Here is a 26,664-nt window from a genome sequence, read left to right as displayed (position 1 = left end):
CTACAGAGGACTCACCATTATTACTTTTCCTGGCAGGGTCATGAATTTCTTTCATACTCCAAACAATTTCCAATGTTAAATAGTGTACAAAATAATTGCACAAACTTTCAGCACTGTTAGCATGTCGGGTTGTATGGGGAGGATAAAGATGGACCTAAAGCTAATCTCAGACATTGATCTGCTGGTGTAAAAATGATTGTTCCCCCCCCAACTACTTCTAGAAGTGTCTACTAACTTTCAGGAAAACCATGCAGAAGTGCAGTGGTAGTGATTTTCACCCTTAAATGCTCAGTATGTAAAAGTACTCACACGTGCACTTCCATGAGGTTCCAACTGAAGTTATATAAGAGGGGTTATCTACCCATCTATGTTCACAGTTATTCCCTTAATTCTAATAAAGGGGACATTGTTTTGTGGAATGTTAAGTGGGAGCTTTATTCTTCACATTTTCTAAATTAAAAATGTGCTATAGACTGAAATCTGGTTGGTTTGTATGGGTTCTTAGTCTTAATCATACACTGCAGCAATTACTATATTTTCAACCCTAAGGGCTAAAAAGCATTGTGTCCTAGGTAAGTTAGTTTAAATGTGTTTTTGTTTTACAGAGATGAAGACAGTGGGAACTGACACCCCAGGAATATTATATGCAGTTAGATGCAGTGGACAGTAACATCCCATACATTATATGCAGGAAGATGTAGTGGACATTGACACCCCTTACATTATATGCAGTGAGATGCAGTCTATATTTACAAAACAAGCACATTTTATAGAGTGAAAAGCAGTAGGTATTATTGGCATCCCAGACATATGATATACAGAGGGTACTGATGCCAGACATTCAGATGCCCCCACATACAGTCACACTACACTGAAACGACATAGGTTTATATCCCAGCCATGCAGTTTCATGAGAACTCTGCTTTAACTAACCAAAAATGAACAAAACAATGAAAAAAGCAAGGAAAAGAAATTCAAGTGCAAAAACAAAAAAGAAACCAAAAACACAATTAGTTTTTTTCGGGGGGAAAAGTGTTAATTCAGTATTACTGCAAGGATGATAGGAATATTACTGATTCTATCTGACAAAAGTTTAAATCCAGCAAGTGAAGCAGCTTTAATGGATGGGCAATTTTTTTCGCATTGTTTCGCCGTGGAAATGACGCCTATAGACCTGTATGGCATCGTGCGTCAAAAAAAAAAGATGCGCGCAAAAAAATGTCATTGCACGTCAAAAAAATGTTGACGCCCATAGACTTTAATGGCCATCGGCAACATTTCTCCTGCGGCAAATTTTTGTCAAAACGAAACGGGTCAAATTTGCCCATCCCTAAAGGTAATAGTATAGTACCATAGAACCTGTGGGAGTTGGATGAGCTGCACGTGAGCTAGTGGGGTGATTTGGAAGAAGATTACAGCATACACATTGTTTTTACAGTCCCTTTAATAAGATCTCCCGTCCCCACCTACATCTGTGACTTGATTGGTGCATTTTACTGTCTGTCGAGAGAGCTGTGCTCTGATTGGAAGAGTCACAAGGAGGATGATCCAATCAGAGCACAGCTGGTTGCAGCAGAACCAGGAAGGATCACAATAATCTCTCTGTTTAAAGTAGCAGCACAGTGCAGGTCAGTAAGGGAGCAAGGTTATTTTAAATTTTATTAAGGTACAAGGCAGGTTTGCAGAGGCTTAGCCTCCCCAAGCCTTATTGAAAATCCGCCTATGAATGCAGGGTGGGGGTCAGAGCATAACTACTAGTTAATACTCTTTTTTTTCTTTTACTCTCTTTTGCTTGAATGCAGCAAAACAAACCCTTAGGAGTTATGGGGTAGGAATCAGAAAATGTCCACAAAACAGTTACTTTCCCTCTCTAGACCATTACATTAATTTGAAAGGGAGAAAAAACACCATTGGTAGGAATGGTTCCCCTGTGCGGTTGGATCATTGGAAACAATCATAAACAGCCAATTGGGGCAGAACACATGGCTAGAAAAGTCAAGCAAAGTTCAATTTGTTTGTCTGGTAAAGGGTGGTGTTTCTCCTGAATACATATGAGCACTAGCAATAATTCACTGGCCAGCTAGTACTTTTATATCTATAAAAAATAAATCAAATCAACTGGACTTGCTGTGTTTTTTCCTCTCCCTGGAAGGCTTAATAACACTTTAAAGCTCCAATCTTGCTAATACAATCAACACCTAATTTAATGACACCAGTGTGGATTATGATAAACAGATTATGCTGATTGGAACAACATTCCACAGGGTATATATTCTCGAAAGAAGATTTACAAATTATTCTAAATTGAGAAAGCCAGTTGATTTGACGTATTTCTATAGATATACCATGACCTGGATGAATGAGAATCTTCACAAACATACAGCTAGTACTTTTGTTTTCACTTATCACAACAGGATCTTTGGCCTACTTTACAATGGCTGTTGTTGGATAGTACAGGTATCCCACTATTATGCTATCAACCATTAGAGTTCAGCTGAAAGGATGCTGGGTGACACCAGGGCTTGATTGTGTCATTATTTTGTGTGTTTGTGTGTGGGTGGTAGATATTTGTTTTGATTTTGATTTATATTTTATATATTTATTTCTTGTGTGCTTCAATCTCTGTGCTTCAATCTCAGCTACATCAAATGAACGCTATAAAGTATTTAAAAAATTAAAATTTTTACATACTCACTATTTGCCCTGTGCTCTTAAAAATTAAAAAGATTTTTAGAAACTCATATTACCTCTGGAAAGAGTCCAATAGGAGCACTTGATCCACCCACCAGGGAGACTACTCCATTGCAGTCCACTGCGCTGTGCATTTTGCCATTTTTTGACAGCAAAGGCAAAATCCTAGATGATCTGCTAGTTTGACTAATATTACTGTTATCCCTTCTGCTATCCTCTTCAAAAGTGCTGTGTTCATCATCAGCAAAATCATTTTCTGACCCTGCATCCTTTGTCCGATCTTTAAAGCTGAAGATGCTTGTTTTGCTGTTTCGCCTTGGGGAAAACAAGGGGCCTTGGATACTCAGGAGTGACTGGAACAATAAGCAAATGCAGAGATGTTCAGAAGGGAGTATAACAATATGAATTCTTCCAAAATACTTTATTACATTTTATGCATGTATTCAAAAATATTTAATTCTGTTCATCAAAGTTCTCCTGATAGATTTTCATCCATTTCATATTATCCAAACCTAGGGACGACAAATTACTATATTACTTTTCTAATACGTAGAATAGACACATTGCTGCAGCTTTTCATGCATGTCTTTTGGGCAGTTTATGTATACTTTATTATCCAAAATTCAATAGAACAAAATATGGGGGGGGGGGGTTGTTGTTAAGTAGATAAAGGATGTAATAAACATGTAATTTTGTTACTGGTCCTTTAAGACATGTATTGTAAATCAGAATAGAAATATAATTATTTAGGATGTTTTCATATTGTGGGTTTGAAGGGCTTAATTTTAAAAATATATACAGTATGCATCAAGTGTTATAGATTATACTGTATATACATATCTGACAAGGATAGTTTATAGGAGCTCTTACCTGGTGGGGCATTGAGGACTTTCTGTAGTTCTCTAACCGTCTCCCTTCCCTGGTAAAATGGAACCCTCTCTTTTTCATACTGTCTTCAGATCCAGATTTGAAACATTTTTCCTTATCCCCTTTCTCTTTTCCTTCACAATGCTCTACCTGATTTCTGTGCTTCCTCCAGTTCCTCCGCTCTTTAGCACTCTTAGAGCTCAGCTTTGATATAGTAGAGGAGCACTCAGAAGCTTCTTCCAGACCAGCTTCCCCACTTAGTTCTTGAGACTCATCAAAAACATCTGCAACTGCTGCTGCCAATGCCTAGAGCGACAACATATTATGTGAAATGCCTTGTAGTGTTAATTGGCCTATAAAGCTATTCAGTAGTAAATGAAATATAGTTAGACTTTTAATGCCCCTGTTAAAAATGTCTGATGATTTTCTGGCATAATTTATTTAACTAAAATAATGGAGAAGGACATTTAAACCAGTGAATGAAGGAGGACTTATTTCCATGAACACATTTTAGCTATAACACAATATATATTGAGTATATATGTATCCTTGCCACAATAAATACCCACTGTATCTAATATATATATATATATATATATATTTATATTATATATATATATATATATATATATATATATATATATATATATATATATATATATATATATGCCATAACGGGCATTATGAGGTCAGATAAAAAACAAATACAAAAGAGACTGCATGCAGTAATGCTAGCATTGCATGTATACTTATGGATGCTTTGGGGTAGATTTATAAAGGGTAGAATTTTGAGTTCATGGTAGTTATTTTAAACTCCCTTGAACTCCCATGAACTCGAAAATCGACCAAACTCAATTTTCAGGAAGGCAGCAAACAACTCCAAATTGATCCCAGGATGTCCTCCATAGGCTAAAAAAGCAATTCGACTGGTTTAAGGCGGCGGATAGTCGAATTTGAGTTCTTAAAGGGCCAGTGTATGATACATTTTTAAAATCAAATTCAAATTTTTTTAAAAAAAACTTAAATCGAATTTTACCAATTCCCTAGTCGAATTTGACAGTTTTAGCCAAAAAAACTCGAAAATTCAAATTCAAAATCCCTATTCAAAATTCTAATTTTCAATCTGACCCTTGATAAATCTGCCCCTATGTCAGGCACAATAAGCCACAAACCACAACACAGTGTCACTTTAACACAACCAGTACCATGTTTTCTGTATATATCACAACAAAAAGAAGGAATAATGTTAACCATAATAATCTTTGTTGTCTACTCTTACCAGTCAAGAGTGGCGTAAAATAATGGCATAATTATAGAAGTTTGCTTGGTTTAAAGACATACCTATAACAATCTGAATATAAATATTTATAAGGGATTATTTAAATGACTATGATTCATAGTGTATATATTATAGTTGAGTATATATGTATTCTTGCCAAAATAAATACCTACTGTATCTAAATATACTGTATGTACATGCCATAACTGGAATTATGAGGTCAGATAAAAAAAACAAATTCAAAAGAGACTGCATGCAGTGATGCTACATTGCATGTAGACTTATGGATGATTAGTGTCTATGTCAGGCACAATAAGTCACAGACCACAAAACAGTGTTATTTTAAAGCAACCAGTACCATGTTTTCTATATATATCAAAACAAAAAGAGGGAATAAAGTTAACCAAATAATTTACATCTTAATTGTCCACTCTTACCAGTCTAGAGTGGTGTAAAATAATGGCATAATGAGGTGTTAGCTTGGTTTAAAGACATACCTTTAAAGATGTGAATCTGAATTCTTATAAGGGATTACTTGAATGGCTATGATGCATAGTGTTCCTTCTTGTTTAAGACAACAGCAGCGTTTTCTAAATATGTCATTTATTTTACACCTACTTTTACACCTTTGTTTGCTGTAAAATACAGTATTTTACACACCTTTATATATATGCTCCTAAGTGTTTATGTGGGCAACTCAATACACTGGTAAAAAAAAGTGTTTGAAACGGTTACTGGCTATATAGATATATGGGTGTACAATAAAGAGGATTGTGTTATTTTATTGTACCTGAGCTTCTTCTTGCTGTTTTTTTAATTGTTGAAATTCTGCCTCTTTCTGCTCAGCTTCTTCTAAGGTTGCCTGATTCTGCTCTTCATAAGCCATGGCCACCACAGCTAAAATCAAGTTTACCAAGTAGAAAGAACCCAGAAAGATCACCAGCACAAAAAAGATCATGTAGGTTTTTCCAGAAGCTCGCAGTGTCTACATGAAAACAGATGATTGTTTCAATGGCCATTAATATATATGAAGTACACATGACAAACCATTAATTTGAGTGAAAATAGGTGGCATTGTGTGCCAGAAACTTTTTCTGTTTGCTTTGCCCCAGCAGTAAAATTCCATATGACTTAATATTCAAATGACTTTATGATGCAAACACGCCTTCCACAAACCATATTAAGGGGGTTGTTTATTAAAACTCCAATTTTTATGGTTGGACTTTTTGGGGCTAAAACTCATATTTCTCATGGAAAAAAGCCTCAAATTTTAAATGGAAAAAAGCCTCAAATTTTAAATGGAAAAAAAACTTTTCAAACTTTTCAAACTTTTCAAATTTTTCAAGATTTATTATACCCCAATGCTGCAAAAAGCCCAGATTCGAAAATCCCCCATTTCAGACCTGTTGAGCTTCATTTATAAGTCAATGGGAGATGTCCCTATACCAATATGAAGATATTGTGGTTTGCACTGGGTTTAGCCCAGGGCAAAAACCTGAAAAAAATAGCGATTCGGGAGAAATGTAAAATCTATTTTGTCTCATTTTTCCTGATCCGATTTATTTGAGGTTTTTTTAATGAAAAATAAGCCAAAATCGTGGATGGGAGTTCGGTTTAGCTTTTTTTTATTGAAACAATGAGATTAGAGTTCTAAATTTTGGAGGTAGCTCCCATTGACTTATACATGACCTCAACAGGTCTGAGATAGTGGATTTTTTAATTCTGTCTTTTTGCAGCTTTGGGGTATAATAACTATAATTCAAGCTTTTTTTTTCCCACCAACAATTCGAGTTTTTGCCCCAAAAAGCCCAATGAGAAAAATTCTCGTTTTAGTCAATAACCCCCTTTATATCAAGAAGAAAGTTTGAACACTCATCTAAATCAGAGATTTTAATTTACATAGTGCATGCAACACTCATTCTAGCACTTACACTTTTTCACTGGTGAACATGATTATATATTTGGCACTCCAAACTTTTTGCACAGTTTTGGGTATAAAAGGGTTGTCCTAAATGGTATCTGTAACTTTTATAAAGGATAGACTTTGGGGCAGAAATGTTGGATCGTTTGTTATTAAACATTGTAAATAGAAGTCATTAAGGCAGATTTATTTATTTACAAATTCATTTTTTTTTTCAAAATTCGATATTTATGAAAAAACAAGTATTGAAAAACTTCTTATTTGGGGGAAATAAATCAGTCCAATGAAAAACAAATTGTTCCATCATTTATTTAAATTAAACCTTTTGAAGAAAATAAATAAATAAATTAGCTTGGATTTTGAAAATACAAATCCAATATCCAGTATGGAAGCTGACCATGTTTTAGCTGCACAATTTTTTTATTAATATTTTGAGATTTTGCAATTGTGCTATATCGGCATGAATTTCTCAATTGGGAAAAAAATTGTGGTCTTGAATTATAATAAAATTGACTCTTTGGTTTGAATTTCTGCACTCTCTTCCATTGTCATTATAAAATCAGACACAGACCTCCCATGCAGAAATGCATTAAATGTAAATTATTCAAGCATATCCCTTGCACTTGCTCTGATCCTGGGTGCATAACTAAAATCACCTACCTACTGACCTGACAGGATGGTTCCCCCAGAAAAGAAGTAGAATTAACCATTTAAGTACCAGAAAAACACATACCTAAGTAAGCATACAAAGCGACTTTTTCACAAGTAAATAAATCAAAAGATTAGAAAACTACACTAAGGGGCAGAATTATCAAGGGTTGAAATTTCAAAGTAATGGGAGCTTTTTTTTAACTCCCATAACTTTGAAATCCGAATAAAAAAAGATCCACCGAAAATTTATTAAAAAATTCTTTGGGTGAATAGTCCGTATTCGATCGAATTTGATTTGTAATAGCGCATTCGATCAAATTCAAAACAAAAAACTTTTTCAAATTGACTCCAAATAGGAGGTTCTAGGAGGTCCCCCGTAGGCTAAAACAGCAATTTGGCAGGTTTTAGAAAGTCGGCGTCAAGTTTTTAAAGAGACAGTACATGAAATTCCAATTTCTGATTTTTTTTTTTTCAAATTCAAATTGAATTTGGACTATTCCCTTGTCGAAGTACACAGAAATTAGCTTGAAATTTGAATTTGAATTTTCACTTCGACCATTGATAAATCTGCCCCAAAGTAAAATGATTTTTATGTAAAAGAAAATGTTTTATGATAACACCCCCTTAAATGAAGGTATTTTTCTTTCTCAGCACAACCACAATATAAATCAGAAATAAATAAATTAATGGTGCTTTTTATCTACACAACTCAAACACCAGGAATACATTCTCACCAGCTGATAAAGATTTTCCCAACAGTCTTGAGTCATCAGTCGAAACAGTGATAAGAAAGCCCAGTTAAATGTATCAAAGCTTGTATAGCCATAATTGGGATTCCTTCCAGCTTTCACACAGATGTACCCTTCAGGGCACTTACTGGTTCAAAAGAAAAACATGCATTAGCTCTCTTTCTTTGGAAGTCAATAGAAAAACAATATTAATACTAAATACATTCAAAAGTTCTATTAGGTTGAAGAAAAAAAAAATCAAACTATTATCATTCATGGATTATTACTAATGTTAATGGAATGTTTTGTGCATTTATTCACATATTTTTGACTGTCACAGCAGTCCTTAAAGCAGTATACTAACTTTATAACATTTGGAGATGGTCTTCTCACTCCAAATATGCTGTGAATGTGGAACTACATCCCTGACGCCACATATACTTATATACTGCTGTTCTACACTAATGAGTACCAAAACTGATCTTTAGTTTGAATCTAATCAACAACTACCCTGGTAGGGCATACGTAGAAAATAGAATGGTTTATTTTACAAGATTCCTGCCATTATACCAATAATATATTCAGTACATAGTCAGTGAATTAAGACACAAGTATAAAGTTTTCCCTTATATCCAAATGCATTTAACTTATCCTATCATAAATAATTATGTGGAACAAGCTAGCAGATGTCTTGTAGAGGTCCCCATTTTTATTCCTTACTAGTGATGGGCGAATTTATTCTCCAGGCGCAAATTTGCGGCGAATTTGCGCGATTCGCCGCCAGCGAATAAATTTGCGAAACGTCCGCGAAAATTCGCGGCAAAAATTTGCCGGCGTCAAAATTATATTTTTCGAAAAATGGACGGCGTCATCAAAAACGGGCGCCGGCGTCAAAAACGAGACGCCGGTGCCGTTTCGCAAATTTTTCGCAGTTTCGCGAATTTTATTTTAAGACACCCATAAATGCAGGGTATTTGGAAAGGTTATTGGTGTTCCTTTCCTTCTTCCTTCTGTATTTTGTCACATTCGGATCATATTCACAAAAGGATGAATAAATATTTAATAAGTATTCATCATAACAACATCAAAAAGCCTATAAAAACAAATATATACCTGTAAAGCCCTGCTCCAGAAAACAGCCTCTTACTAAATTTGCCCTAGTTTTTAATTATATTTTCATTAACTTAAGTGCTACCTATCTGTCTGTGACAGAGTTTATATAAATATATAAAATACAGATGTGTTCATATTTATTTAAATTAAATTAAAATGTAATCAGTAACATTCTATTGTTTAAGTGCCTTATATAACACTTGAGTTATATTCAATCTTGCTAATAATGATTAATTAATTGGAGCTTTCAAATCTATAGTGTTTGCAGTTGCCCATCCTTTTGAGTATTAGTAGGAATTCTCCTCTCACCACTGCTATTACTATCTTTACCCCCCATCATCCTGTGTAATAAGATAATCCTGTGTAATGAAATCAGCCTTTTTATCCTTAAATACTGCTTGCTGGGATATGTTGTGGAGCTAAGTCACCTAAACTATTTAAATCTAAAAAATTCTAGTGGGATTTCCTCTAACATAATCTCTAGTATTACAAAGTAACCATGTCCCCTAACAAGCAGCATCTTTGTTTCTAGTTTAATTTGTCTATTGCATTTACTAGTTTAGTTTCACATTTCTGCACTGTTTTCATCTCTATTAATTTTTTACTATATTATGGCTTTTGCCCAGGTTGGTATCATCCAGAAACAGAGACAGTACTAAATTACAATGTAACCCTCAAAATAATTTATGAGCAAACTGTAAAGCAATAGACCAAGAAGATGCACCTAAAGTGCTCACTAACTAATAATAGTTTATCAACCCTCTTTGTAATCAGCCACTTTTCTTTTCAAGTACAAAAATTATGTTAAAGGCCAATATTCCCTAATTTAATCAGCAACCTTCTGTTCTGTGTGGCAAAATCTAAGTAGAGCACACCCACTGCAATGCCAAAGTCTAGGCTTCTGCTCGTCTTCTTATAATTACATTTATGAGATCCATTTTGCACAAAACCATGCTGGCACAAGCTCACTGTATTGATTATTTTAATGTATTCCACCATCTTAAAAATTAATCTTTAATCAAAAAAAACCAAAATCTTTCCTTTCACCAGTAAAATTTAAATAATCAATCACAGTTTAATGCTCAATAAAAAAGATGTGCTGCATTTTTTCCAGGACTTTGCAAAGACCTTTGTGAATCCAGAGTTCCTTTGGTCATATTCATCCAAACGTCATATGGATTAAAACTGAAGCAGTACTTTTTGCAAACGATCCCGTCAAAGCTGATGATTGTTGGAAAATCATAAAGATCTGAGATGGATAATTATGGATCAACTAACACTGGGGTCAGAGGCAAGTATTCATCTTAAGTGCAACTATCACTTGAAAACATGGATGTGCATTTTTTCATGATCGTCAGCCATGCCAACCAAATCTGAATAGTTATAAAAAAATAAACACAAGTGGTATTGTATTGAATTTTACATTTAAATCTTGAATTTAAAAGAGTTCTTACCCAGCATCTGAGCTATTACCACAAAGCAAAGGGTCTTTTTGATTTTCTAATTTATAAAACAAACCTGTAACGAAAAAAATTTGAACATTACAAAATGGCATATATTAAAATAAATAAAGGTGACCCCTGTTTACAGCTGGGGTTAAGAAAATAGATTCTAGCTAATTTATAGCATACACAATCACATCCTTTCCCTTTGCATTAAAGATTGTGTTATATATTCCACCAATGCTAAAGCCAAAAATCAGCTTAATCTATATGATGCACTATTGTTTGACATCCCTTGTCATCTCTTACTAAGGAGGTTACATACAGCATTATTGCAGTATTTGATGGCTTAAGACTCATTACACTCAAGCTGGCCATACCTGAGATATTGTGGCATCATTGTGTGATGGGACTCCAGAAACAATTAAGTTTACCAAGGAATACCTCTCATTCAAATCAATTGGATAGATATTTAGCACTTAGCCTCACAGGAACTATGTATCAACCCTTAATAAGTGGAGCTGCATTCTTACTTTTCAGGCTACAAGTAGAATAGGCTAGTGGGAGCTCAGAAGAGGGAAGGTAACAAGCTGATGTATTTAGCATGTCAATGTCAAGTCTCTACAAGAATGTAAAAGTATGGGTGATTTGATATCTGACCCCAACCTCAATGTAAGAGTTGGGATTCTCATTAACACTTATATTTTTTGCTTTGCTTGGTGCACAGAAAAAAATGTGGAATGTCTCCCCTTTGATTTTAACAGGAATTACCTGTAATCAGGGGAGTATTCTATGATATGGCTTACCATCTAACATACGGCAAATTTAGTAATGGCACAGAAAAGGTAAAGCATCAAGAATAACTTCAACCTCCCCCAAAGTTTGCTCTTACCTAAAGGGAGCCCTCAGAAAATAAAGTCTAGGGATCCTATGCTACCCATAACTAGGAAAAGTTATAAAGAGCAGACATATGAGATAATAGTTCATTGAGAAGGAAAATAAACAATGCTTACTTTCATTGATATGCTCATATAAACTTATATCTACAGAAGTGTTGTAAGGCCACAACAAACACTTATTCCTTAGGTGTCCCATGAAAAGTTGTAGCCCTATTAGCGCAAACACACTGAGACAAAACACTGTGAGAATCATGACATCTGAAAGCTTCTTAACCGACTGAATCAGCGCACCCACAATAGTTTTCAGACCTTGGAAAAAGACATAATGTATATTCGTTAAATGGAAATCATACCAGCAAATTTGCTTATTGCAAACAGTGTTCACAAATAAAAGAGAAAAACATTACCATGTAGAATGTACTAAAGAAATATACACAAATGTTTCATGTACTGCTGGAATAGCTTCTACATAGATTTTCCTTTGTCTTCTAAGAAAATAAGAGTTTTTTCATTTTTCCCTATGCTGAAAAAGAATCTCTGACCAATAATAACAGTATTTTATCTTAAAGACAATGTAAACCACAAAGAGCAGATTCCTCAATATTCAAGATTGTGATTTTCATATACAATAAAATACATTTAACTTATGCATTTATGATATATTTAAGTTCTAATTTCTCATACTCACATTTTTTAAAATTTATCAAATGTCTCAAAATCTCGAAAAATTCAAATGAAAAGCTTTGGCATCTAAAAGCTGCCACGTTTCAATCACAGTCAAGGGGAAGTGTACACCAACATCTGATTCCCAGATTGAACTTCGATACATATAGTATAAGTATATAAAATTCTTGGTGTAAAAAGTTCCACTCCAGTTTTTACATCATTTGTCTCATTGACTTTTATGGATTATTAGGTCAAAAGTGGTGAGAAATAATGGCACAAATTATGGTAATGATCTGACGATAAAAACGCACCCCATTGAAATTGCACAATTTGCAATTTCCAATAGATTCTTGTGACAAAAGGACTACAGAGTTTTCTAATTGCACCATTTACACTTCTACTGACAGTTTTTAAGGCATCCAGTATTTTAACAGTAACCTTTAAGATTAAACCCCTCTGTGGACACTCAACCCTCTTTTTTCGTTATATAATGGCCACTAGATTCATTATATTTTTTCTACAGATTAACACCTGCATATGTACAGTAGCTAACAACGCATGTGTTGGTGTGTGTGTGGGGGGGGGTTGGTTGGAGTGGGGCATGTTCTAAAATTTTAACAGCAATGTTAAAATTGTGGGGTTAATTCTCATTTGTGTGTACTTTTTTATCTATTAATAGTGGGGGGTGCTTACCTTTGAGAGCAGAGGTGCAAATACTTGATTTGTGTGTTAAATGTGTCATGATTCTGGGTTAATTGAAGAAACTGTGTTATCTAAAGTCATCTTAACTTATTTAATGCATCTAACCTTTTCATTAGCATTCCAAAGCACCATTGTTCACAACAGTGAACGCTTTAATTAGATTGGATGCTGTGACACAATTTTCTGTGTTAAGTGGGATATCTGGGTTTAGTTATTCTGTGTCAAACACACAAACCAAAGTGGCTTTGTAGGAGATCTGTAGGAGATTTTTGTTTCCTTCTAAGGAAGTGGTTTACTGATTTTATCTGTTCAAGCCCCCCTCTTATGGCCAACATAGTTTATGGCAAGTATACAGATATATTTAAACACTGCTGTAGCCATTCAGACACAGTTCCTAAAAATATCTAGGGCAGAAAATATGGCCTCATTTCATATCTAACAATAATAACCCTACAGTATGGATTTCTATGAGGTTCTTTGAGAAGAATTAGGCATTCCCAGTGCTTGAATTGGGGTGGGATGTCACGGGATGCTATCCTGCCACTTCTTTTTTTTTTACTAAATTGCATCCTTTCCATTTCTTTCGGCCTTTGCTAAACTACAGTTCCCAGCATCCTCGGCAAAAGAGTGTGCAACAGTCATAGACTATAAGATAATAAGCCCTGGAACCCTGTTACAGACAGCCAAACCCCCACCCTAGGGGATCTTACCAAAATGGTTCCAATTGGGCCCCGCAGTTGGTAAGACTGGCCCTGATGACAGGGACCCATTCTGCATTTTAACAACGATTAATTACCTGTGTCCAATTGGTGTGTGTCTCTTTCTCGCCACTGCTGTGACCTCATGGCGTGTGTGTGGTACATAGGGCTGAAGCTGAAATTATTTGATATTGGGGATATTGAAACGTTTCCTTGAAATTACATCAGCTACAGGCAAATCTGGAAAGGGAAGCATCATTGGGGACATGGACAGACTGTGGCCAGGGCGTTCCAGGGGGTGCTGGTTGAATGTCTTGTAAAAGTTTGAGAAATGTCTGTTTATTGGCTCCAAGGAATTAAATTCCCTTTATTCACGGAAAACGGGTAGGTTCACTTAAGTACATTTTAGTATTTAGTGCAATTGGTCTTTATTATTTCTTTTAACAAAGCTGCCTCTGTCCCACCCTGCTATGGGATCTTGGGGTATTTATACATTAAATTGGCACTATGCCATTCTGGTTTAAAAGGGGGTGTGGCCTCTATAAAACATTTTTGGCGCGCTACGCACGCCTCCGACTTCTACGTCTCACCTTTTGTCTGTGGGTGGAGCTACATCTGCCACACCCCCATCCCTTCACCTTTTTATTCCCAATTCAAGCACTGGGCATTCCCTCAAATATTTTATTTAACTGGCCTTTATGCTGGGCCATCAGACTGAACCAGACCCCACTGCTGTAAGGGATGTACAATTATTAAGCGGCCTCATTGCATTCTATGCAACACTACATATGCAAGAGGTTGATCCAAGGAAAATTATGACTACCACTAATGTTTAGGTCTTCAGATTCTCAATGCTGAGCTGTTGCTGTCACCTATCTACAATAGGGGAGTACACACACAAGCACAATGACAGACACAAAGAAACAGTTGGATGTACACCTCACACCAATCACTTCTTACCTGGAATTACTGAAATAGTTTTCAAAGCTCTCAATACTCTGAAAGTTCGAAGAGCCGAAACATTGCCTAGGTTTACAAATTCTGTTACATACCTGTAGAATTGATAGTTAGAAATATTATTTGATCTTTATCTACATTCATTTACCTTGTCGCATTTACTTTAACATTGTTTCAGTGCTGTACTAAGCAACCATATCATAAATTGTGCATTTAATAATCAAAGGCACCATGTCTGGACTCTGATTCAAAATATACCCAGGCGTTTCATACAGAGGCCCAAATAATAGTGACCGTCTATTATATATTACAGCAGCCCCTCATCTACAGATTGAATTATAAGTAAAGCAGGTCATTACTTTAACAGCTGAAAATGGGTAAACATGGCACACTATAGAAGAAAGAAAGTGCCATGTTCTAACATCAGAAGACATGAAGGATGTAATTTATGGTATTGTGCAAACAAAAAAGCCAAATCCATATTTCATATAACGAATAATGTACCCCCATTGTACAATATAAGGATATTAGACACCACCAAGGAACTCTGTGGCCATATTAAATCACAATTATCCAGTGCTTTTATACCAGTCATGAAACTCATAAGTGAGTTTAAATATCCTGTTAATTTAAAGTAAGTGGAAAATTATATCTAGATAAATGTTCATTAAAAAGTAGTCTACACATTAAACTTATTAGAGAACAATGTCACATACTCACGCCAACAAAATCACACTGAAATCAAGCCAATTCCAGGGGTCACGTAGAAAAGTAAATTTCTCTAAACAGAATCCCCTTGCAAGGATCTTTATGAGTGACTCTAATGTATAAATCCCAGTGAATGTGTACCTGAAAAGATAAAGAATTAGTTAATTAATGTACAAGTACAGATGCATGAAATCATTTGTCATTTCATGAATGTGGAGCTGTAAACTGAGCCGGACAGGGCCTCATATCAGTTGCAAATGATGTAATTCTTCACCTTTAAAGATACATATACAGTACCTTTCCATAGCAGTATTATTTCACACAAATGTTGCTGCACTACAACTTATAGGATTTCTCAACATATTGTAAAGAAATAAACTATTAAGGTATCCAAGAGCCCAATTGATGCAGGGATATCCTCTAATAAGCATCTTGCCTACTTTTCTTGGTTTGAGTCATAGCCAAGGGCATAAAAATACAGAACTGTATCCACTCTTTCGAATATATGTTGAACAGTGAGGTGATGGACATAGATCTGTGATGAAGACTTCTTTTGAATCTGTAATTAAGCTAGGGATATCTACTTTGCAGAGCTAGGGGAGCAAACGAGTCAGTTTTAGGAAATGTATTTACCCCCTTTAATTGTGCATTGTTGCTTTGAGAATCAATCTCTGTGGTTGATAATACTTTTACTTTGAAGAATGCGTACATTTGCAGTCAAGCAACATTTACAGTAGGTGGTGTAACACTGCTATGGAAGTTTTATGCTCCCTTTAATTTGTAGCCAGATCAATGTGTTCAATGCCTAGGGCCCTCATTGTAAGCTAGCAGTGCTGAAGCAGGCAAGCAGCTAATAAGAATCAATTTACCCAGCCAACCCAGGAACTTGTCTGCTGGTTGCCTCCCTAAGTGTCTTAAGTGCAGGGGTCAGAAAGGAAGACAATAGAATCTTAAACCATTAGGGATAACAAAGGAAGGAGCAACACTGTGCTCCATAAAAAATACGTTTATTTAGTCCATTAAAAGCAGACCACCGCTAGACCAATGAGGACCAGGCATTGATCTAGTTGTGGTCTGTTTATAATGGACTAAATAAACTATAAAAATCTGGATCCTGAGGTTTGAGATATTGGGAAGCATGCATATGGAGCTGTGAGTGGTAACTATATATTATATGGCAACAAAGGAAGGCCCAGGTGTAATTAGAACAATTTATAGAAAGCAAAATACTTTCAATACATCACCTGAGAGCAAGGCCAAGTGACGAATCGTATTAATTGCAGTCATCCTGATCTTATTAAATTGCCTTAAAAAGAGCATTGTAACTAGAGCTAGTGGATGATCTAGAGGGGCATAAGTGCAGTTTCCAGGTATTGCATCTGTATAAAATCATTAAGATGTGACCACCATCCCACCCTCACTCCAATGAGGCAATTAATACTTCTAATACTTCTAATACAGTCATCCAAAGTAAGTGCTGATTGGTTGCTACTGGCAACTGTCCTTGTGCAAGTTAGCACTAGTAATTGTGAATAAGCTGCTGTATTTTTTTAATGTTTTACTGAAACAAAAGCAAAAAGAAATGTACTTACTCTACATTCTTGGCCCAGTCTGGGGGGTTACTCATGGTCATAAATACGCAGTTGGTCAGTATAGTGCACATTATGAGCATGCTGAATAATGTAAGTCATTGTCAAGGAATATTTATATTAGTTGTTAATGCTATCAAATAACATAGGTTAAACTATAAGTCTCTCTCTCTATTTTCTCTTTTTCTGTTTTTCTATCTCTCTCTTTGACTTCATCTTTCTATCTATCTATCTATCTATCTATCTATCTATCTATCTATCTATCATCTATCTATCCATCTTATATCTATCTTTATCAAACATTATTAATCTATCTTTATATACATTTTCATGAGACTAATGTAATTTCTTGATTACCTTAAAAAGGTGTAGCATGCACAGCTTAAAATAAGCCACTTATTCTTTCCGTAACAGAAAATGTACTCATTAAGCACAACTCCCTATTGAGATACAAAACAGTTGGAAGCATTAAATCAAATTGTGACTCATAAGCCCAGTGAATAATAATAAGCAATCTCGCAAAGTACTTGTCAGAAACAATGCAGAAGTCGTGGAATGCCAACTGCAAAAGCAATTCATGGAATATGCATTGTTACCAGAATAATATTATTCTTATTATTTGCCATTATAATGTTCTATCACATTCTACAAAGGATTAAATTAGGGCAATGATTATGGTCACCTACAAATAAAGGCCAATATCTGCAGTGCCCCGTGTCTTCCAAGCAAGAGAAAAGAAGTGTGGCATCCAGCCGGAATCTGTAACATGTTTATAAATGTTGTACATTTATTTTCCTTAAAAGAACATACAGTAAATCCCAGATTAAATTGACAATTAAAAAGACTTATCTTTCCTAATACTGACTCTTTTGCTACCATAGCTCTCCGAAGTAGGCCTCCTAAGCTTAATTACAGATGCAAGAGAATTATCCAATGAGAAGCTCTACATCAGTCATCTCACTGTGTAACATATTGGGCGATATGGAGCAATTTCTATTTGCTAATATTACACTGTAATCAAACTTCAGAAAAATGGATATAATGCTGTTTAAAATAGAAGATGTATTTCATTTCTGTATCAAAAATCATATAAAACCAAGTTATTAGGATTTTCATTGGAGTTCCCCACAAATACATTTCTGTAAAAAAAATTCAGTTAAAGGGAAAGTTTAAGCTTCCCAGAAAAGTTAATGGATTTCATCAAAATCCATTTAAAGCAGCTACTTTCCAATATTCTTTATTATTTATTTTGCTGCCATTTACTAGATACTGTTTGCAGAATAAGTATGGGTTCTCCCAATCACACTTGAAACCCATAATCTATTATCCTATGGAAATCTGGGAGAATAACTAATAGTTGATGATCATGGTGATTATGCTACTTTAGGGACAGGGATACAAAGAAGAAAAGCCAATTCATGTTTCAAATGTAATCTTATATATATATCCAAACTCGCGATCTGGAGCACTCCCAAGATCTGGACAATGCCTAGGTGCTGGTTAAATAATAAATATCAAAATGGCAAAAGAACCGCACAACCAGGTCTTTTTAAAGTGTAAAAAACAAAATATCTCCTGAGCGCGGCTTAAGTTAGGAGCCGAAACGTCAAAATAAAGATATTTTGTTTTTTGCACTTTAAAAAGACCTGGTTTTGTGGTTCTTTTGCCATTTTGATATATATATATATATATATATATATATATATATATATATAATACACAAAAGCCATGAATATCTTGTAAATTATATCCTTATAAACGGTGGGTTCTGATGTCATCAGTTATAAACGGTGAGTTCTGATGTCATTTCGGTCACATGACTCACTGAAATTTGTGTATTATAATAAATAAAGTACCCCCAGTTGTAAAATATGAGGATATTATAAGTTACCTCGGAGTTCCATGACCTGTATAAAAACACTCGGCCTTCGGCCTCGTGTTTTTATATGGTCATGAAACTCCTCGGTAGCTTATAATATCCTTATATTTTACAAGAGGGGGTACTTTATTCACTATATATATATATATATTTTTTTTTTTATTATTTCCCCTAGTGGGAATTTTAAGTAAAACTTAAAAACTTTTCTTATAAGGATTTCTCATATATGTGGGCTATAGATGAGGTGGAACCACTGTAATTTATAAACAATATCTCAATGAGAAGAATGATCTATCCTGTTAGAACCCAGGTTTTCAATGCCATTGAACACATTACAATCTCCTGGTAGATGTAGCTGTCATATTCATATTTATGGATACTATAATATATATATAATATATTCTTGTATATTGTCGCTCGTCTATCGATATGATTCTCAACTAGAGATATATGATTCTCGCCCACGATGAGTAAGTCTCTCTGGGATTTAAATAAATACTCAAATCGAGCCTGGCCCTGAAGTTCCCACTGGGCTTGACTTGAACCATCAATACTTGTGACATGAAACAACAGATGTATTCCTTGTTCTGTGCAAACATTCTACAACCCTAATAACAGAATGGTCTTTAACCTTGAGCTTCTTCTACAACACAGAGATTCTGTACTAGTATCATGTTCTCTAATCTTTGTTCTTTGATAATAACCACTTATGGCTTAAATCTAAAACCCTGATATCTACAGTAGCTCTCAGAGATAGTCTAAAATATATTTACTCCAAATCAAGAGAAAGAAATGGTTTGGGAGATGTAAATTAATATTTTGAAGAAAATGTTGTCAGTATAACTTTAAAACGCCCCTCCTAACAAAACCCTTCACTTTCTGTGTTATTCATTGGATCATATCATAGCAATAACTCCCTGCATTTGGCATTTAAGGATTGATATCCATGGTTCTCAGGTACCTTCACACTGCCTGCTCCTAAGTAGGTCAACATTTGACTATATGCATTATTATTTTGTATATTATCTATATGTGGTTCTTTATACCTTCTTTTTTTAGAACAAAAAATAGCAATAACATTTTTGTGGACCCTCTCATAGTTATGGTCTCCACAAGGCTTATCAGACCTGTTGACCTATATCTGTTGTTAAAGAACAACTCCAGGCAGCATCCTATAACACAAGGCTGGAATCTTCTCTACTTTAGACTAAACTGTATGAGAGATTATTAACAACTCATTCAACAAAGTGTAAAGGATATGAATGAACCAGAATTTTTATAGCTGCTTGGCGCAAAGGATTGAAAGGCGTTAACATGTACAAGGCAGATGTGGCACTGAATCGGAATAAAGTCTTCCCTCTATTCAATACTATAAAAGTCTGAAAAACAAAAACATTAGATTAGATATTAGACATTAGATAAAATGTGGCTTATTCCTAACAAGTGCATCCATTCATACTTTATTTACTTTATTAAGAAACCTAACACGGCTATGTAGCTTTCAGCTTGATATCGCAAACCAAATGGCAACTTCTTCCAAATAACCACTTCCACCATTTGTCAAGTGACTAATGGTATTAGCCTACAAAGCAGTGCTAGAAAAGTCCCAAGGGTTTGTAAGTTGCCTTGTTCCCATCTTCTCTTTATGGATTTAGGAATCTGCTTTTGAATAGTTGGTTTAAAATAGATTCTTTCAAAAAATTCTGTGTGCCATAATCTTTCTGAATAAAGATAATTGGTATGTTATGTTATTTCGTCATTAAAGGGGTTGTTAAATTTTGGATTAACATTGAGTATGATGCTGAGTCTGATATTCTGAGACAATTTGCAAATGGTTTTCATGTTTTATTATTTAAGGTTATGAAAGTTATTCGTATTTTTATTCAGCAGCTCTCCAGTTTGCAATTTAGGCACTCTGGTTGCTAAGGTCCATATTACCCTAGCAACCATGCATTGATTTGAATAAGAGACTGGAATATGAATAGGAGAAGTCCTGGATAGGAATATGTGTAATAAAAAGTAGCAATAAAAATATATTTGTTGCATTACAGAGCATTTGATTTTAGATGGGGTCAGTAAACCCCATTTAAAAGCTGGAAAGAGTGAGAGGAAAAAGACAAATAATTAAAAAATCAAAAATAAATAATGAAGACCAAATAAAAAGTTGCTTAGAATTGGCCATTCTTTAAAATACTAAAAGGTAACTTAATGGTGAACCAACCCTTTAAGTACCATAAAGCTAATGGAATTCGTTGTGGTGTGCCATTGCATTGCACTTCCTATGAACTATTATAAGAGGCTCTTAGTTTTCCTTGGGTGCTGGAGGTGGTCAGAGGGGGCAAGTCTATGTGATATAATTTATATATGTTCACTGCTCCATCAAGTATCCAGGTGCAGTCAGGCACTAGTATGCTCAATGGACAGTAACAAGGTGCTTCCTGCAGCATTCCCTAATCCCTACTGAGTGACTCAACATGCCCATCTGACTTGGGTATAATTGCAGTAATAGAGGGAAGACTGCAGGACACTTTCACATGATTCTGGCATGCAGAATTCAAGTTTGTTGTCTGACACAGACTAAGATTAGCACTACCAACTATGCTTGTACAGTTAAACACACATCTGACTGATATAGTACTAGCCTTTGCTCGGTACTGAAGCAGATTAAAATGCAATGAGATGTATCTAGCTGAAATTCTACTTGCTCTAAGTGTTAGCAATATTTAGCTGAACCATTAATAGAATACAAGATAATGTACTGTTTTAAATAAATATCACATATTATCACCTTTTGATTAGCATAATATGGGTCCAAATCCTCCAGTGGTTCAGATACCATCCCACGTGGAATGTCTCCAAATATAAATGGTAATGATTTCCCAGCTTCCAAGTCTCTGTTTGGTTTTGGACCATTTTCCTCCCCATCTTTTTGTTCTTGTTTTGCATTATTTTCTTTTTCCTCTGTAATTCGCTTCTCAATAGCTTTAAGAGATTCCCTGGTAAAGTAACGGAAGCTGTCTGGCCCTGGAGGTACAATCCATAGCTGTGCCATCTTTTCATCCTGCAGCCTTTACTTACCAGGAATGTTCATGCATAGTAAATTGCTAAGGTAAAAAAATCAGAAATATGCCATGATTCTGATACATCCTGAGTTCCTTATTTTTTATACATAAAAACATTTCTGAGAAAGGAAGTTCCCAGAGAGACGGATGGATATTACAGATATTACAGTGTAAATTTGGATTTTTTCACTGCTGATTCAGTTTCGAAAAAAACCTCTCCCCTTTCTTCTTATATGCTGATGACTAAAAGATTTTAAACATCTAACCCATTTCAGATGATATTATATTAGAAACAAACCTTACAGACAGTGATGGATGACATTTTTTGCCAAGAAAGGAATTCTTTTTTTAGAGATCGCCACAGTCCTAAGATTCCGCCATTCTCCATTCATTTCTATGGGATTTTCAAAGGCATATTTATCAAAGGATGAACTCTCACTTTCACACATTGATAAATTACTTGTTTTAAAAGTCCCATAGAAATGAACAGAGAGTGTTGCTATCTCTGTGGCTATCTCTAACTTCAGTTTTTGATAAATATACCCCACAGAGAGAGATGGATATTATGGGTATTACTGTGTCATTTTGGATTCCTGGTAGGGATGAGAAAATTATTTTGCAGTGTTTCACCATAAAACCCCCCCATAGACTCTTGGTACAAAAACAGTCGCACTGTATAAAAATTGTAAATACAGTTGGGCAAAATCAGCCTCACTGCATTCACAATGAAATTATTTTGAACCTCTGATAGTCACGAATTGTAACCTTTTCATGTTAACCTTTTTTTTATATCTTCCACTAACTAATAAACATAAACCTTCCATAGCAGTGTTTCTTCACCCAAATGTTGCTGGACTACAACTCCCAGTATAGGTTCAAGCATTATAGTATCTGTCGACCAGCAACCACAGAGATTGATTCTTAGGGGCATATTTACTATGCTGTGTAAAACAAATCTGCTTGAAAAAACGGTGTAAAAAGCTGTGTAAAATAAATGTAACTTTACACCATGCGAATGCCAGATTTGGCGCTGTTATTTTTTACATTGCTTCTATAAGTCACTAAACATTTTAAACCATTTTATGACATTTTTTACTCTGGCACAAAATTGTCAGAAAACCTCCACAATTTCCAGAATGTTTCAGAATGAAGACACTTTTGATGAGCTCCTATGGCATCTTGTCAAGTTTTCGGTTACATCATTGGATTTTTAATTTTTCACACTTTGTAATGCATTTGTTGTTGCCTTCCAGTTAAAGTTCATTTACAGCACTCATTACTGAGAGGAGCTTTCTTCTGTGAAACGTATCACATAAACAATTTAAATGCATTCTCATTAAGCACATATTATCACTAAGTACATATCCTGCACTATTGTCTAATGGATATGCCAATGCCCTCGCTCATAAAACGGTGAGAGCTAGACCTCAGGGGGATATTAATCTTCTTGCAATTCAGCTACTTAGATTCTACATAAACTAAAAGGGATCCAAATAAATCCAGCTAATTGATACAGGGATGCCATTTTAAATGGTTACATAGATTTAACATTTTTGCAACATGTTATGTTTTTATCTCAGAGAGTTGTTTCAATTAGTTGGCAGCCTCACATGTTTTAATAAATGAACATATTTTAGGCTTATATTGGAATGCAGCTATCATTTAAAATTTGTAATAATTCTCTTTTTGGCATTTGGAACAATACAGGTCCCATTTACTTAGTTCGAGTGAAGGAATAGAGGAAAAAAAGTTAGAATTTGGAATGGTCGAATATGGCTACTTCGACCATCGAATGGGCTACGACCTTCGACTACGACCTTCGACTTCGATTCGAACTAAGAATCGTTCGATAGTCGAAGTACTGTCTCTTTACTGAGGCCAATGTTAGCCTATGGGGAAGGTCCCCATGGGCTTCCTAACAATTTCCTGATCGAAGGAATATATCCTTCGATCGATGGATTAAAAACCTTCAAATCATTCGATTCGAAGGAATAGCGCAAAATCCTTTGACTTCGATATTCGAAGTCGAACGATTTTACTTCGACGGTCGAATATCGAGGGTTAATTAACCCTCGATATTCGACCCTAGGTAAATGTGCCCCTACATGTATGCCCATTGCAATTTGGGATTAAAAATTCAAAAAGGTGTTAGAGCTTCTGCTGAACTCTAACACTCCATGCAACAGAATGGTGTTTGACTGCAGAAAGCAGTTATATACATTCTGAAAAAATCTGCTTTATATATATATATATAGATATATATATATATCTATATATATATATCTATATATATATACGTATATATATATATATATATATATATATATATATATATATATATATATCAATTGATTTCCTCTGGATTCTCCAGTTCACTTTGTTGCACATTTTACCCTACAGTATCATGAGTCAACTGTACACAGAGCAGGCAAGATTCTCATTATAGTCTATATTGCACTGGGATTCTGCTACATGGGTTGATTCTTGGCCTGTATATGGCCTCCACTTGTCTTGTGTCTACACTCACAGCAGTGGCGTAACTAGATGTTACTGGGCACACAGCAAATTAATTTTAGGGCCCCAAACATATCCAGAGGTTGTCCTGTTTTACCAAAATGTATTGAAATTGTATATGAATTTGAGCCTCATGGGGCCCCCTATACCTCCTGGGCCCCCTGCAGCCGCAGGGTCTGCTTCCTCTGTAGTTACACCCCTGACTCACAGGCACTGCATCTGTCTGTGACATATGGAGAGGATTTCAGGGCAGAAACGCATGAGTATACACTTTCACGACAAAATCTACTCTGTGTTTCTGCACCCAGACGGATGCAGTGCCTGTAAGTGTAGACACATGAATGAGCAGAGGCCAGCTGGTTCTCACCCATCTGTTGTACACAGATGCACAGTTTACAAGTAGTGATGGGTGTGAAATGCCCGCAGACTCTATCGTAAAAAAAAAAAAATTACTCTAGAAAAAGCCACAGAAAAAAAAACTTCCAATGCATTTGCAAATTTTTTGCCATTTCACAGATTTTTAGTGAAGGGACAGATTTGAGACCATTGCTATTTTCTAATTTCCTTAATCAGTCACACTTCTTGTGTCATTTTGTTTTTGCACTTTCATTATTTATGTTAAATCATAAAATCCATTCCGAATCACCAAAACCAATAAATGCCTGTGATATTTCCTGGAACAAATCAGTAAATCTTGAGGCTGTCTTCCCCAGTTCATTACAAAACAGTTAGAGAGGCTAAATTACAACCTGTATTATGTCACTTTAAATCATAATGTTGCAGATATTGAAGGATTATTAATACCAACAAATTAAATAGGCTCAGTGTATTTAAATATAATGTGATATTACAACATGTTTGCTTCGGGGGCTTGATAAATTGTATAAATAAAGTGCTGTGAAGCCATTGACACATTCATTCTACTGAAACAGATAAGATGAAAAAATTAAAGAGTTTTAAAACAATTTAACTATAATGTACTGTTGCTCTTTACTGGTAAAGCTAATGTGTATGTAAAGTAGGTGTATGTGTAGCTGTAGGGGCAGTCATACATACACAGTAGGAGAAAAGGCTCAGGTTAAATAGCAGATAGCAAATAAGCTCTGTAAAATATAATGGTGTTTTGCTATTTAACCTGAGCCATACAGCTCAATTTTAATTGTCTCCATTGCTACACAGCAGCCTGTACACAATATTAGTTAATTCTAAATCAAACAGGTGAGTTTTACTAGTGCAGGGTACAGTGAACATTGAATTGTGCAGTACATTATATTGATTTTTTTAAGCAGACGAGGTATGAACATCCAAAGTATGGAAAGAGGACTTATCTGGAAAACCTAGGTCTGAAGCATTCTGGATAATAGGTTCCACACTTGTATATATTATCTTTTAACGTTGGCTTAGGTTACACTTGTCAGGTTTAAAGGTCTTGTTAAACTTTGAGTTAACGTTGAGTATGATGTAGAGAGATATTCTGGGAAAATTTGCAATTGGTTTTCATTTTTTATTATTTGTGGTTTTTAAGTTATTTAGCTTTTTATTCAGCAGCTCTTCAGTTTGCAATTTCAGCAATCTGGTTGTTAGGGTCCAAATTACCTTAGCAGCTATGCACTGATTTAAATACATGACTGTAATATGACTAGGAGAGGCTTGAATTGAAAAATGGTTAATACAAAGTAGCAATGACATTACATTTGTAGGCTTACACAGCTTTTGTTTTTAGACAGGGTCAATGACCCCAATTTGAAAAGTAAATAATTAAATACTGTAACTATAAAAAATAAACAATGATGACTAACTGAAAAGTTGCTTAGAACTGGCCATTCCATAAAATAATAGAAGTTAACTTAACACCCTTTAATCTACTGTCTGTTGAGGCATATGACACCTAATACAGGTATGGGACCTGTTATCCAGAATGCTAGGGACCTTGGGTTTTGCATCTTTCCATACTTTGGATCTTCATACTATAAGGGGCCGATTCACTAACTTTGAGTGAAGGATTCAAAGGTAAAAAACTTCGAATTTCGAAGTTTTTTTTGGGCTACTTCGACCATCGAATGGGCTACTTTGACCTTCGACTATGACTTCGAATCCTTTGATTCGAAGTAAAAATCGTTCGACTATTCGACCATTCGATAGTCGAAGTACTGTCTCTTTAAAAAAAACTTCGACCCCCTAGTTCGCCATCTAAAAGCTACTGAAGTCAATGTTAGCCTATGGGGAAGGTCCCCATAGGCTTGCCTAACTTTTTTTGATCGAAGGATATTCCTTCGATCGTTGGATTAAAATCCTTCG

General features: G+C 35.2%; 1 protein-coding gene across 1 annotated transcript in view; it reads right to left on the bottom strand.

Moving 5' to 3' along the window:
• LOC108701353 (sodium channel protein type 2 subunit alpha) overlaps positions 1-26,664 on the bottom strand; it is an 87,716-nt gene that overhangs the window by 42,759 nt on the left and 18,293 nt on the right. Inside the window, exons 2-12 of the mRNA XM_041576224.1 lie at positions 21,579-21,894; positions 20,051-20,169; positions 16,915-17,004; positions 15,335-15,463; positions 14,618-14,709; positions 11,706-11,900; positions 10,705-10,768; positions 8,144-8,285; positions 5,628-5,822; positions 3,562-3,864; positions 2,748-3,044 (exon numbers count right to left, since the gene is read on the bottom strand). Of these exons, the coding sequence (XP_041432158.1) occupies positions 2,748-3,044; positions 3,562-3,864; positions 5,628-5,822; positions 8,144-8,285; positions 10,705-10,768; positions 11,706-11,900; positions 14,618-14,709; positions 15,335-15,463; positions 16,915-17,004; positions 20,051-20,169; positions 21,579-21,842 (1,890 nt within the window). The 5' untranslated portion in view covers positions 21,843-21,894. The remainder of the gene's footprint in view (positions 1-2,747; positions 3,045-3,561; positions 3,865-5,627; positions 5,823-8,143; positions 8,286-10,704; positions 10,769-11,705; positions 11,901-14,617; positions 14,710-15,334; positions 15,464-16,914; positions 17,005-20,050; positions 20,170-21,578; positions 21,895-26,664) is intronic.

The sequence above is a fragment of the Xenopus laevis genome, chromosome 9_10L (assembly GCF_017654675.1).
Source record: "Xenopus laevis strain J_2021 chromosome 9_10L, Xenopus_laevis_v10.1, whole genome shotgun sequence".
NCBI lineage: Eukaryota > Metazoa > Chordata > Amphibia > Anura > Pipidae > Xenopus > Xenopus laevis.
Note: the sequence above shows the minus strand (reverse complement) of the source record. Positions and strands in the feature narration are given on the sequence as shown.